The 14,916-nt window shown below is 45.5% G+C and overlaps 1 protein-coding gene across 1 annotated transcript in view; it reads left to right on the top strand.

Moving 5' to 3' along the window:
• Positions 1 to 14,916, top strand: part of IRAK2 (interleukin 1 receptor associated kinase 2) — a gene marked incomplete at both ends in the record, with an annotated part of 56,653 nt that overhangs the window by 39,398 nt on the left and 2,339 nt on the right. Inside the window, 4 exons of the mRNA XM_079713509.1 lie at positions 511 to 620; positions 2,813 to 3,008; positions 6,374 to 6,436; positions 12,789 to 12,989. Of these exons, the coding sequence (XP_079569635.1) occupies positions 511 to 620; positions 2,813 to 3,008; positions 6,374 to 6,436; positions 12,789 to 12,989 (570 nt within the window). The remainder of the gene's footprint in view (positions 1 to 510; positions 621 to 2,812; positions 3,009 to 6,373; positions 6,437 to 12,788; positions 12,990 to 14,916) is intronic.

Raw genomic sequence — 14,916 nt, 5'->3', positions numbered from 1 at the left:
TCAGCTCTTGTGAGATCTCCCCAGATACTTATAAAATCAGCCCATGTGCTTGGTGTGCCAACACAAGCTCCCTAGCTCCTCTCTCAACCAGCCTCTCCTAGAGGAGAATTCCAGAGCTGCCCCACGATAGTCATGATAAAAATAACTTCTGTTTTTTGAGCACCCACTGTGTAACAGGCACTATGCTAGGGGCATACCATTCACTCCTTTGAATCCTTACAACAACCCTAAAGCATAGGGATTAACATTTCTATTTTATATCTGAAGAAGCAGAGGCTCAGAGACGTTGAGTGTCTTTTCCAAAGTCACACAGCTAGTGCACGTCTGAGCTGGGATTTACACCTAGATGTGTCTGATGTCAAAACCGGTACCCTGCCAGTAAACCATGCTGGCTGAGCCCTGTTGCAGAGGACATGAGGGCTGGAGGAGAGACAGGAGCCCAGGACCCTGCCACTGGAACTTTACAAAGGCATATGTGTGACTGTTTTCTCCTCCTTTTCTTTGTCTTAGGGTGGCTCGGACCCCCTCCCCTGGCCCCAGCGTGTCATCATCTGCTCAGGGCTGCTTCATGCTGTGGAGCATCTGCATGGCCTGGAGATCATCCATGGCAACGTCAAGAGGTGAGAGAGGTGGGCTGGGCCCTGCCCAGGGCTGGGCTACAGGGATGAGATGTCGCACACTCCTGGGTCCCATTCCTCTCCCTCTGTCTCTCTTCTCTTTCACTTTCTCTCCCTTGCCTCTCTTGGGGCTCTTCTTTCTTTGTTATACCCTCGAACATCAGTGTTTCTGGGTTGTACTCTGTCTCTAATTGCTGTCAGCATAAACTGCCTGTCTCCACGTTTGTCTTTCCCTAACAAAGGTATTTCCCCCAAAAGCTTGTTGGTATTTCCCCAACAAGCCCTCCACTTCCCTGCTGTATTTCACTTCCCCTCCAGCAGCTGGTCTGGATCAGGTCCTTGAGCTGTGGGCCATGTCTGCCAGGCTCCCTCAGCTTTGGAGCTCCTTGCTCAGGGTCTTTGCGGAGACCTGTTCTTTTTTTTTTTTAATTAATTAATTAATTTTTGGCTGCGTTGGGTCTTCGTTGCTGCACGCGGGCTTTCTCTAGTTGTGGCGAGCGGGGGCTACTCTTCGTTGCGGTGCGCGGGCTTCTCGTCGTGGTGGCTTCTCTTGTTGCGGAGCACGGGCTCTAGGAGCGAGGGCTTCAGTAGTCGTGGCATGCAGGCTTAGTAGTTGTCGCTCGCGGGCTCTAGAGTGCAGGCTCAGAGGCTCACGGGCTTAGTTGCTCCGTGGCATGTGGGATCTTCCCGGACCAGGGCTCGAACCCGTGTCCCCTGCATTGGCAGGCAGATTCTTAACCACTGCGCCACCAGGGAAGTCCTGGAGACCCTTTCTTGCTTGTGCATCCGTTGTCACAGATACTGTGATGCAAGTTAGGTGTGTACCCCAGCATATCAGTAACGTGCTCCCAAGACTGGAAGCACGGAGAGGGATTCCAGAAGAAACCAGAAGATCTGGCAAAACTGACCTCGAAACCGTAGAATTCATACTTCCCCAAAGTTCTCTCCCCATTTGGCAAGCGGAAGCCCTTTCCTCTTTTCTCCCCCCTGATTTTTATTTGATTGCACAAACAGTTGTAATAGGAAGAAAGGAAATGAAAGGGCAAGTGGTCATCCTGGCCCTGCTGCCCTCACTCACCAGCTGGCCGCCGTTTTTCTGGGTTTTTTCCAGCCCCTGCCCACGCAGACATCTCAGCCCTAAGATAGCACCGTTACCTGTTTACCAATTCATATTCTTTTCCCCCATGATTTAAACATGGTAAATGTTTCCCCACATTGCCTGTCATCATTTTTCATAACTTGTTAGTCTTCCATGGAAGGTATTTGCCCATAATTTACATAACAACTCCTAATAGTGGATATTGGAATTGGCGTCTACTTTTTATGACAAAACCAAAGGCTTTATTGAAAGGGGGAGCTTGAGCGCAGAGCAGCAGGGTAAGGGAACCTAGGAGAACTGCTCTCTGTGTCTACTTTTTAAAAACCATTTGGGGTTAGTTTGAATATTTCTATACTTGAAGCTTAGTTTTTACAAACTTAAAATTTTTCCTTTGGAGTACTTTTTCAGAGTGTTCATTCCCACTGTCCAAGAATTTTTTTTTTTTTTTTTTTTGCGGTACGCGGGCCTCTCACTGCTGTGGCCTCTCCCGTTGTGGAGCACAGGCTCTGGATGTGCAGGCTCAGTGGCCGTGGCTCACGGGCCCAGCTGCTCCACGGCATGTGGGATCTTCCCGGACCGGGGCACGAACCCATGTCCCTTGCATCGGCAGGTGGACCCTCAACCACTGCGCCACCAGGGAAGCCCTCCAAGAATATTTTTTATTGCTCTTATTCCCCATGATCTGGGCAGGTTCAGTCCCAAAGGATGCTGGCATTTAGACTTGAGTCAGCTGGGCCAGAGCTGGGGGTTGGAGCAGCTTCTGAAGAGATGGAGGCGGCACAGCCTCTGGGCTTGGCAGGCTGAGGTTGATCCGGGCTGACATCCATAGGGATCAGGATGGCTGCACCTGTCTGGCCACCAAATGCCATTTCTGGGGCAGCAGGACCAATCTTAGCTCCATCCCCATTTGCTGGTGGAGGTGGGCTCCCAGTCCCCACCCCCCGTCAGGACTGGCTTATAAACTTGTTGAGGGTCTTCAGTGACCCTAACTTGCTGGCACTGCTCACTACTAAGCTGTTTTCCGAAAGGGTCTCCATGGCAACCTCTTCTTGTCTACCTCAAAACAGGAGGGTTCTCTCTGCCTTCTTTCCCACAGCTCCAATGTTTTGCTAGACCAAAACTTCACCCCCAAGCTGGCTCATTCGATGGCTCACTGGTGTCCTGTCAACAAAAAGTCAAAATACACCGCGATGAAGACCTGCCTTTTCCAGGCCTCCGCTGCATATCTTCCAGAAGATGTCATCAGGGTGGGGCAGCTGACAAAGCGAGTGGACATATTCGGCTGTGGAATAGTAAGAGCTTCCTTCTCTGCTCAGATCTGGGCCTGTACACATTTGTCCTTCCCATGGCTCCTTTGTAAGCGCATAATAGAGGCTCTTAGAAATGTTCCACCAAGTACAGCAGGGTTTGGCAAACTATGGCACACAGGTCAGAACCAGTCCAATGGCCTATTTTCTATGGCCTACAATTAAGACTAGTTTTTACATTTATAAAAGATTGAATAATAACAGCAACAACAACAATCATAATAAAAATATGTGACAGAGATTGTTTGTGGCTCACAAAACCTAAAATATTTACTATCTAGCCTGTTACAGAAAAAGTTTGCCAACCCTTGAAGGTCCCCTGCCCCATGAGTGTCCAGATTCCAATAGGCTACAGATACCTCCTGACTTCCCTGATTCGCATCCAGCCGGCCATCTAACTATCTATCCAGTTGTCTCTTTGTTCTTGTTTGTTCATCCATCTGTTTTGTCCATCTGTCCATCCATCCATCAGCCCAGTTGTTATCCAGCCATTCATCGGCAACAGCCACCCATCCATTCAGTATCTATCGACCCATCCAACCTCTGTCCTTGTCACCACTGCGGTCCATCAGGACTGTGTGTCAGGCACTTGGAATGTAAATGTAACTGAAACGCAATCCCTCCCCCAGGAGTTCATGGTCTGAGTGTAGCAGCCTCCAAAGAACACCAGTTCCCTGAGATCTCAATAGGTTTGATGTGTTTAAAGGGTTTTGATGTGTTTAAATAGGTTTGAGAAATGCTGGGTTGAGCAAGGTTAAGCAGGAAAAAAAAAAAGTTACCACAAAATTAACAAGAGCCTTTCATATGGTAAATAGCCTTTAATCTGGTACTTGTGAATTCACCACCACCCAGCAATGGTATGGAGGTGAGCTCCCAATCCCCACCCCCCATCAGGACTGGTTTATAAACTTGTTGAGGGTCTTCAGTGACCCTAACTCGCTGGCACTGCTCACTACTAAGCTGTTTTCCGAAAGGGTCTCCATGGCAACCCCTTCCCAAAATGTTTCCCAAATTCCCTTGACTATGGAACCTTGTTTTCTTAGTATCTCTAAGCATCAGACACCTGTGGATCCTGGTCTGGGAAATGCTGGCTGAGAAAAGTGACAGTCGCTGGCTGACCTCTGCCAGGAGCCAACAGCTGCATCTTGGACCTTGCCTTCTCTCTTCCTCTCCAGCCTTAAACTCCACACTTCCTCTCTTTGAACACAGTCTGTCCATCTACCTCTCCCACGAATGCCCTTCCTCTGAGCCACTTTCTGCCCTCAGCCCAGCCTCCACACACCAGATTCTGCTTCCCTCTGTTTCCCAGCCCATCGGCCCTTCTGGTTTACTTGTTCCCCAGTTCCCTCCCGCCTCCCCCTCCTCTTCCCCATCAGCCCCACTGCGAGGGGCCCAGTGAAGCTCAGTAGGGCCAGCCCAAGCTCCTGCTCCTTTAAGAACCAGTGGAACTGAACCCCAAGGCTGCCAGGCACTTACAGGGTAGAGCTTAATAGCATGGGTTTGAGTCCCAGCTCAGTTACTTTCAGCTGTGTGACCTAGGGTGTCACCTATAACTCTGGGCCTCAGTTTTGTCCTCTGGAAAATGGGGGTATTCATACATATGGAGATTAATAAGATAACGTATATAAACTGGTTAGCAGAGTATGTTGCATAGGTCAACATGATTATTATTATTGTGGTTATTGTTATTATTCCTACCTTCACACCCTCACTCCTGATTTCTGTTTACTCTTGACTTTTTAACTCAGCTCCTGATGTAACAATTGACTTTCCTATTCACTCATTCATTCATTCAGTGAGTGCCTACTGGCTCCCTTCAGTCTTTTTCTCAGCCCTGCCACTGATGGATGGTATGATTTTGAACTTTGGTTCTTGTCGTGGGGAACACTGCATTTCTCTGTGTGTTTATTTTCTTTATTTTTATTGACGTATAGTTGATTTACAGCGTTATGGTCATTTCTGCTGTACAGCACAGTGACTCAGTTATACACATATATACATTCTTTTTTATATTCTTTTCCATTGTGGTTTATCCCAGAATATTGAATATAGTTCTCTGTGCTATACCGTAGTAGGTCAGTATTCTTTCTGATGAGCGCTAAGTAACCTCTGTAAAAGGCCTGGCACAGGGCCTGCCACGTGGAAGAGGCAGAGGAAATGTCTGTCTATTTATTTCCTCTTATTCTTCCCTCCTGCCTTGGCAGGACCCCAACCGGAGTCCCTTTTCCATGGGCTCCTCCGCCAGCTGCAGGGGTGCCCTCTGCTGCCCCCTCCTGGCCAGTGCCAGTCTGTTAGTAACCCTGCAGGCCCTTTCTGGGTGGAGGAGTTCTTGGCAGTAATGTGACCTTATTCTGACTTTGAGAGAAGTTGTGGGAGGGAGATTTGACACTAAGATGGAGTACCCACTGCCTCATATTTACAACCACTAGATCACCATGTACCACATAAGGATACAGGCTCAGATGCGGCGTGTAGGATCTTAGTTCCCTGACCAGGGATCGAACCCGCACCCCCCTGCAGTGGAAGCGCTGAGTCTTAACCACTGGACCGCCAGGGAAGTCCCCAGATTTTAGTTTCTTGCCCAAAGAGCACCAAAGCATGTAAGGAACAGAGTCAGAATTTGAACCCAGGCCTGTCTGACTATGGACCCCTTAGCCAGTGTGCTGTTATCTCTGCTGAATTTCTGTTCAAAGCAGGTTTCCCATTTATTAAGATACAAATCACAGTTTGTCAATTTTGTGGTGGCTTACACTGGCTCAGGGCTGTGCTCCTTTCTTAAATGGATGTATTAATGAACAAATAATGTAAATAAAGGCCTGTGGATGAAACATGCTATGGATATTGCTGAGATTTTCTGTCTAGAATAGGTGTCTGCACATGGATTCCTCCTTTTCTTGAGATTAACATAGCAATGCCTGCTTACCGTTCCTCATGGGTTTTAAATGAAAATACCTTTAGTATATATAGTGTGTGTATGTATATGTATGTGTGTATACAGATAGATGTATATATGTATATCTATATAGAGAGAGGTGTGTGTGTGTGTGTGTGTGTGCGCATCTACCTATCTATCTGATGGTAATACACACACGTTTGGTTTTCATCCTCCCTACCTTGCTATCAATTAACTTAAACCTTCTCCTAGTAGCTGGGTGGTATGTTAAGTTGGAGGAGGTGTTCAGTGATAATCCCACGTTCCAGATTTTGGGCAAGTGTCTGTGCTGGCAGATGGCAGAGCCAGGCCTGGAGCTCAGAATTTGTTCCTGAGAAGAAACTTCTTTCTTGGCCAGAAGCTCCTGCGTGAACTTGTGCATGTGTGTGTGAACCGTGCTAATTCCATGTTCTCACAGGTGTTAGCTGAGGTCCTCACTGGCATCCCTGCGATGGACAACGACCGGAGCCCGGTTTACTTGGTAAGGGAACCAGTCACTTCTTTCTCACAGCTATGAGGGGTCAAGGGGTGGGGAGGGCAGGGACCTCCACTGTACCCATTTTACAGATGCTAACGAGGCCTCAGTCCCAGGTTTGATTTGTACTTGTGAAAAGTAGCTGTAACCTTCCCCCTTCACCATCCAGGCAACAATTACTTTTTCATGATAAGAAAGTTAAGAATGTTTAGGGGAAATCCATGTCTTCTCTCTGCATGTCAGGCAATCGTATAGAGTTTGTCTTTATTTTTTTATTTTAAAATTTTTTGGCCGTGTCGTGCAGCATGTGGGATCTTAGTTCCCCAACCAGGCATCGAACCCACGCTCCCTACAGCAGAAGCCCAGAGTCTTAACTACTGGACCTCCAGGGAAGTCCTAGGGTTTGTCTTTAAATTGGTGAAAGCTAATTTCAGCCCTTTTAGGTTTCTATAATAAAAACAATAATTTCCATTTTGTAGGTTTATAAGAACTGTCATTCAAATATACGTGTGCATGTGTATAGTGTCATTTCAAAAATATAACAACACGGCCCAAGTCTGTGTTTGGCACTTTACATATATTATCTTTCTAAGTCATCTGAGTCCCCATGAGATTGATAAAGTCATTATGTTCACCTACAGATGAGAGCAGGCTCTGAGGTTTGCTTGAGATCTCAGCTTGACTAAGTATCAGAGTTGAGATTCTGAGTCACATCTGCTGGACTGCAGATCCTGAGTTCTTAACCCCAACGCTCTCCTGACTGTTTAATTCTCATGACAGTCCAACCATATGGATTCATCATCGTTATTATTACCATCCCCATTTTACAGATGAGAAAACTAAGGCCAAGGTGAAGAGACTTATCTTATGACCCCCAGCGAGATGTTGGAGCTGGGATTTGAACCCATGTCTCCTGCAGAGCTCTGACCCCTGTGCAAGCCCTAATCCTCTTCACTAATTTGAGGGGGGAGCACTTTTCTGACTTGATGTGGAGGCCGTTGGAGCAGCTGGCTTTTTTGTGACTAGACTCCAAAAGCATCCCCTTCACCCTGGGGTGGGAAGCTGAAGACCTCCCCTATATGCGGCCAGTCACGACCTGTCCCTTTGCTGAATTCCCAGAGATCTGCCCCTTTTGGGCACCAGGCCCCCGGTACTGCAGAGAGGTCGGTTTGGTCAGCTCAGATGTGTTTCAGGGCAGTTTGGGACAATTTCTCATATTCTGACAGTTTTCTTCAGATGTATTACCCAGCACTCCTGTGGGGCTCCCTGGGTGAATGTCACAGGGGAAGGAGCCTTTGGAGACACTTAGGTGAAACTTTCCAGAAGGCTTTTTTGGTAAATGGTTTCTAAAAACGTGGAGGAAATAATTTTTTTTAAATCTAGTTTCTTTCTCTTCTTCTGGACCCAAATAGGATCTCCCATCATCCCTTGTGTGGTACTTATAATTCATTGTGCAAATAATTAAAATTCGAGTCAGAGATGAAAGCTGCTGCCAAGTGTGGTCCAGGGTGGGAGGAGCCGGCCTCTCCTCCACGCTTGGAAGTGTTCATGGCTGCAGTGTTTCTGGAGGTCATTGGGTGGTTTCCATCAAAATTTAAAATGTGTGTACCCTCTGATGCAGCAATTTCACTTGTACGCTAGGGAAACACATACAAGTGAAGAAAGACAGAGGGACGAGGATGTTCGTTGTAGCCCTAGTTATGATAGTGAAGCATTGCTAACAAGTGAAAGATCTATCAATTGGGAGGCGGTTAAACAAATGACGATATGATCATACACACCATGGAACACCATGAAGTTATTCATAAAAAAAGCTTTATGAGTGTGTTTGTAAATACTTATAATGAGGATAAAGTGTGTAATATGATAAATGTTGACGTTTGTGTTTATCTGTGAAATCGTCACCAAATCGAGATAATGAGCGCGCCCGCTGCCCCAGAAGTGACCTCTGCTCATGTGTCACCCTCCTCTCACCGCTCCCCACCCTGCCGTCCCCACAGCCATTGGTCTGCTTTCTGTCACTGTACAACTGTACAAAAGTTTCTCTTTTCTGGAGTTTCCTGTAAAGGAAACCGTAGAGAGTGTGTGTACCCTTTTGCTGTCTGGCCTTTCCCACTCGGCGTAGTTTTTGTGAGATGCACCCATGCTCTGTGTGTGTGTTGGGAGTTCATTTCTTTAGATGCCAAATGATGCTCTAGTGTGTGGATGTGCCCCCATTTGTCCATTCACCTGTTGACGACGTGTAGGGCGTTTCCAGCGTTTGACCAGTACACATAAAGCTGCTGGTACCTTTGTGTGGGGATCTCAGTGTGGACGTATGCACTTATTTCTGTCAAGGTGTAATTCACACGTTTGAGGTATACAAAAATGGTATGAGTTTTGACAAATGTAGACGGTCGGGTAACCACCACCACAATCAAGATCTGGAATATTCATTTCATTCCAGAAAATTCCCTCACGTCCCTTTATAGTCGATCCCCTTTCCCCGCTTCCAGCCCCTGGCAACTCCTGATCTAGTTTCTCTCTGTGTAGTTCCATCTCTTCTGGAGTGTCATGTAAGTGGAATCATAGAGCGTGTGCCTGTTCGTTTCGGGCTCCTTCCACTTAGCGTTCTGTCTTTGAGATTCATCCATGGTGTATGTATCAGTGGTTGATTCCTGCTGGGGAATACTCCGTTGTATGGATGTCCGACCATTTGTTTATCCATTGACCAGTTGCTAGACATCTGGGTTGTTTCCAGGTTTTGGCAATTCTGAATAAAGCTGACATAAACATTCTTATTTTAGAAAAAAAAGAACAAGAAAGACGTATATTTTCTGACAGGGAGATATCTACAAGTGAGAAAAAAGCAAGTTCAAAACAGTATATATAGTGTGATCCCGTCTTTGGTAATAAATAGATGAATGAATTTACAAATTGTATCTTATATTTTCTTATTTATCTGGGGCTAATAATAGTACCTACCTGATAGGGTTTAGTGAAGATTAAATAATATGTGAAGTACCTAAAACAGTGACTAGAACATAGTAAGCACTCTGTGTGGTAGCTATTATTATTACTACTTTTTTTTTTTTTTTTTTTGCGGTGCGAGGGCCTCTCACTGCTGTGGCCTCTCCCGTTGCGGAGCAAAGGCTCCGGACGCGCAGGCTCGGCAGCCGTGGCTCACGGGCCCAGCCGCTCCACGGCATGTGGGATCTTCCTGGACCGGGGCACGAACCCGTGTCCCCTGCATCGGCAGGCGGACTCTTAAGCACTGCGCCACCAGGGAAGCCCACTACTCTTATTTTAATAGTTCTTAGGAGATTGCTTGCCACTATTATAATTACTGCATATAACTAAAGTGATTATAACTGTGGACTTTTATAGCAGAAACTCTAGAAAAATATAATCCAGCCTATTAGCAGGGGTTGCCTTTGGAGAGTTGAAATAAGGGGAAGGGTTAACTTTTGCCCTAAAACTTCAACTGCTTCTATTTTATTTTTTAACAACAACAAAAAAATGTTTTTAATAATATTGTTGATTTTGAATAATTTCTTTTTAATTAAAATGTTTAATTCAAGTAATCTGCATACTTGGCTTAGAAAACGTAGCAGCACCTAGCAACTACTCCAGGCCTCTTTCCCTGGCCTGCCCTCAGGGACGCCCACTTCCTTAAAAAGTCCTTTTTATTATGGACAATTTCAAACATACACAAAAGTCAAGAAAAGAATATAAGGAATCTCCATTCATCCATCCCATCAGTTATCAACATCATGCTTTGCTTATTTCTTTTGCATCCCCCAAACCATTTTTGTCTGTGTACTTTCAAGCAAATCCCAGATATTGTTATTTCACCCATAGAATTTAGTTTTCTTAATTACTTATTATCATTTAATACCCATTTCATATTTAGGTGTCCCAGATTGTCTCAAAAATTGCTTTTTAAAGTTGGTTCGTTTGAAACCAGATGCAAGCAAGGTGACGTGTTTCTGAAGACTGGTTCTCTCATTGTGCCCCTCCCCACTTCTTTCTGCCTGGCATTGCATTTTTGCATAAAGTGGGTCGCTTCTGTGGTAGACTCACGTGCTGGATTTTTCTGATTGCATCTTGTTGTATCCTTAACTTGTTTCTCTGTTCCCCCTGTTTCCTGTGCCCTGGTTGTCAGCCCTTGAGACTTGATTAGAATCATGGTCTAGGTGGTTCTGTGTACTTCCTTTTGCATCACAGCCTGAGGAGTGCGGCAGACTGCCCTCCTTTTAGTACTAGGATTCATCAGGGTTCAGGTGGAGTTGCTGAGTCCCTCCATTACTAAGTTCCCCGTCACTCTGCCTCCGAGTGTTCTTGATGGAGGATGGCATCTCGTGATGGCCGTTACTGCATGAGACCCAGGATTTCATGGGCGGTAGTCAAGTGGGGAGCATCTTCTTACACTGTTCTTTCAGGGCAATCACTATGCACAGTTTCTCATTTGTTTCAGATGGTGGTGGCCTCCATATCCATAAATAATACGCTTCTATTCTTATTTACAGATCTGTCAACTTTAAATACCATTACACTTTAAAAAAAAAAATTTTATTTATTTATTTTTGGCTGCGTTGGGTCTTTGTTGCTGCATGTGGGTTTTCTCTAGTTGCGGTGAGCAGGGGCTACGCTTAGTTGCGGTGCCCGGGCTTCTCACTGCGGTGGCTTCTCTTGTTGCAGAGCACGGGCTCTAGGCGCGCGGGCTTCAGTAGTTGTGGCGTGCGGGCTCAGTAGCTGTGGCTCACGGGCTCTAGAGTGCAGGCTCAGTAGTTGTGGCACACGGGCTTAGTTGCTCCGCGGCATGTGGGATCTTCCCGGACCAGGGCTCGAACCCGTGTCCCCTGCATTGGCAGGCGGGTTCTTAACCACTGTGCCACCAGGGGTGTCCCACCATTACACTTTTTAAAAAGATAAACATTTAAAAAGGCAGAGCTCACATGAAAGAATTGTGCAAAAGGGCATTTAAAAATGAACCCCTTGCCAGTTTTAGGTTTTCAGTCTGCAGGTACTGAGTTACTGATGGTGTCAGGTGTCTAGGTATTTTTTTGATCCTTAGACAGCCCATTTTCTCAATTGGGAAACTGAGGCAGAGTGGGGACTATTTTGTTTTGTTCTTGAAGCAAATGTCACAACCCATGTCTGATAATCTCTGATAATATTTTACTCTGAGTTATAACTATTTGTATACAAAGCTGTATGAAGCAATAAAAATTTAGTTTTACATTTAATGAATCACTTCTATTAAAAATAATAAAATTACACAAAAAAGAAGAAACTTAACCAGAAAATAAATTAGCTTGTACAATATGTAAAAGCATTTGTAAGGAACTTATATATATAAATGTTATAGTGTTTACAAAAATAAATATACCACAAATATAAAAAATACATACAAATGTTTCATATTTTTTTAACATCTCATATGTTAATATATGATAGATTAATGCACTATATACTATGTCAGTCAATATTATACATAATTATATTACATATTAATTTCCTATATTTAATATATTTAATCAGTACAAGTAATATATTTGTAACCTATTTATATAAGTAGGTTTATATTTATGTAAGTTGCAAATAAGTAAATATATACATGTGCAATGTCATATATAACATACAATTTGTACTATACAAGTATACTTATATACTAATATATTTATTATTATTTATACAGCATATCTTCTGTTTTAGGAATAGTTCAGATTTCTGCTTTCTAAGTAGCATAAAATGTTGTAACATGTAAATACAAAATTTAAAATATAAAAATATACATAATATTATATATAGTACATCTCCTATTAAATATACATGGGTCAGAATCCTATATCCTAAAATGTTTATTTTGTATCATGAGAGATTTTTCCTGTAAATGTTATTAATAAGATGAATTATTGGTGTAAGTAAAGTGCTCAGCACATAGTAAGTACTATATAAATGGTAGCTATTATTACTATTAATTATTATCACTAATAGACTATTGAATGTAGATTGTGTCAAGTATCACACTTTATCACACTTTATGCTTTAGATGCACTATGTCATTTAATTTTTGTGTTAGTCCTATTATCCCCATTTTCCTGATGAAGCAACCCAAGGCCTAGAAAGGTTAAGCCCCTGCCTGAAGGGGCTTATGAGTGGGGTAGGGAATGCCCTGTACATGTGGGGAATTTAGCAATTCTCCAGTTCTGCTGTTTTACTTGTTCCTGGGATCCTTGCAATTATTTTTAAAAACACTGTTGGTTTTCTGAGTGTTTGCCGCTCTGGTGCAATCCTGGAGGCGGGTGGGGCCCGTGTGGTTAGACTCCACACCCCTGCAGCTCACACGGGGGTGTTCCCACTCTTCTTCCCACAGAAGGATTTACTCCTCAGCGAAATTCCCAGCAGCACCACATGGCTCTGCTCCAGGAAGACAGGTGTGGAGAAAGTGATGGCCAAGGAGATCTGCCAGAAGTACCTGGAGAAGAGAGCAGGGAAGCTGCCGGAGGCCTGTGCCGAGGCCTTGGCCACAGCCGCCTGCCTCTGCCTGCGGAGGCGCAACGCCAGCCTGGCGGAGGTGAGCCTAACGTTCAGCCTTACCCCAGCAATGAGCCCTGTCCTGCGTCAGCAGGGCCTCACTTCCCCGGCTGCATGAGTCTGCTTTATCAGGGGCTCTGTCACGATCTCTTTACCGATGGCTTTACCGAGAAGTGATTTCATACACCAGGGCCATATTTGTTTGCAAACAGCAGTATCTGCTGGAGCTCCCAGCAGCCAAACTGGGGTCTGGTCCTGAGGGTGCCCAGGACCACACCCTCGGCTATAACAGAAGTCCGTCTGCTTTCTCTGAACCGGCTTTATTCCTCCTCCTCTCTGTAGGCCCCTTCTCATTCCCTCCATCCTCTTGGTCAGGGGATACAGCCATATTCATTTACACGTCATGGTTCTGTCTTCACTGAGCGGCCCAATTCCAACCTCTTAGTGAGAGAAACTGATTGGCTTAGCTAGGGTCAGGTGACTACCTGTTGGCCAATCAGGTAAGGTGGGGGTCCGGTATATAAACCCGGTGGCCAGGGGGTCAAGCCTGGAAGGTGGAAGGGCCAGGTTCCAGAGAAAGGGATCATTCCTTAGCCCATGGACTAGGCAGACATCAACCACCACAGAGGATAAAACATTTTCCTATGGACAGGATATGCAGAGGGGGTTTCCATGGTAACAGGTGTAAATTTGGGCACCGACTTTACTAGGCCTTTCTAAGGACAAAATAGCTGCCTGAGAGGGCTCATAGAGATCATCCCACAGAGTGATTTTCAAGTGGTGCCTGACAGACAGGGGCTCCTTGGGAGTACCTTTTGGCAGGAAGAGGGCTGTGGATGGCTGCAGGCCCCACCCATGACTCCACCCAGACATCCACTGTCACTTCTCATAATTGTATGGGGTTCTCAGTATTTTATCGGAGGAAAGGGTTTGGTAGCTGAAAAAAAAAGTCTTCAAACACCACTGCTATAGCCCAAGCCTCCCCTTTTACAGATGGAGATGTCGAGGCCAAGAGAGGGGGAGATGAGGCCAGAGGGAGTTTCTGTCAGAGCCCTCTGGACTCCTGGCTCAGCCCCAGGTCTACCCTCTTGCACCAGGACGTGGCAGGAGCTAGAGACCAAGTCACCGCTCTCAGCCTAGGCTGTGCTCCAGCTGCCCGTGTGCCACAATGTTCAGTCACTCATTCAGCAGTGGTGTGCTGGGCCCCGGGGATATATTGGGGAACAAGGCAGGCCCAGTTTCACTTTCCTGGAGTTCACAGACATTGTGCAGTAACCATCTGGTGAGCGCTGGTGTAGCATATTACAGCGGCCCCACCAGGACTTTCCCAAGGAAGTGATGTGTAAGCAGATGAAGAGCAATCGAAGCAGAAGGAACAATTCATGCAAATAGCCTGAGTTGAGAGAGAGCCTAGCAAGGTCAAGGGCCTGGAATAAGGTCAGAGTGGCTAGAACACAGAGTACCTGGGGCAGAGTGGCTTGTGATGAGGCTGCTGGGGAAGGAGGAGCCCGACCACAGAGGGCTTTGCAGCCACAGTCAGGATTTGGAGGAAGTCACTGGGGGTATTAAGCAGGGGCAGGACATAATCAGACTTATGTTTTAAAAAGATCTCTCTCCCTCAACCACTTATTCTTTCATTCCTTCATTCATTTTATTCTTTTGTTCAGTGTATCAGTTAAAATACATTCAAAGAAGCTGCTATAATGAGGAGACTCCAAGTGAGATAAAAGTTTGTTCTGTTTAGCTCAACAGTTTGAATGTAGGCAGTCCAGAGCTGATGTGGCAGTGCCGCAGTATTGGGGATTTGGGCTCCTGTATTGTTGCTCTGCTACCCTTATCATGTGACTTCCACTTCAGAATCCAAGAAGGCTGCTCTAGCTCAGGCCATCACATCTGCATTCCAGCCACTGAAAGGGGGTTAAAAAGGAGAACATACACCCTTCCTCGTAAGCGTGTGACCTGGAAAT

Source organism: Hyperoodon ampullatus (genome assembly GCF_949752795.1).
Source record: "Hyperoodon ampullatus genome assembly, chromosome: 10".
NCBI lineage: Eukaryota > Metazoa > Chordata > Mammalia > Artiodactyla > Ziphiidae > Hyperoodon > Hyperoodon ampullatus.
This window is presented reverse-complemented; position numbering and strand designations above follow the sequence as displayed.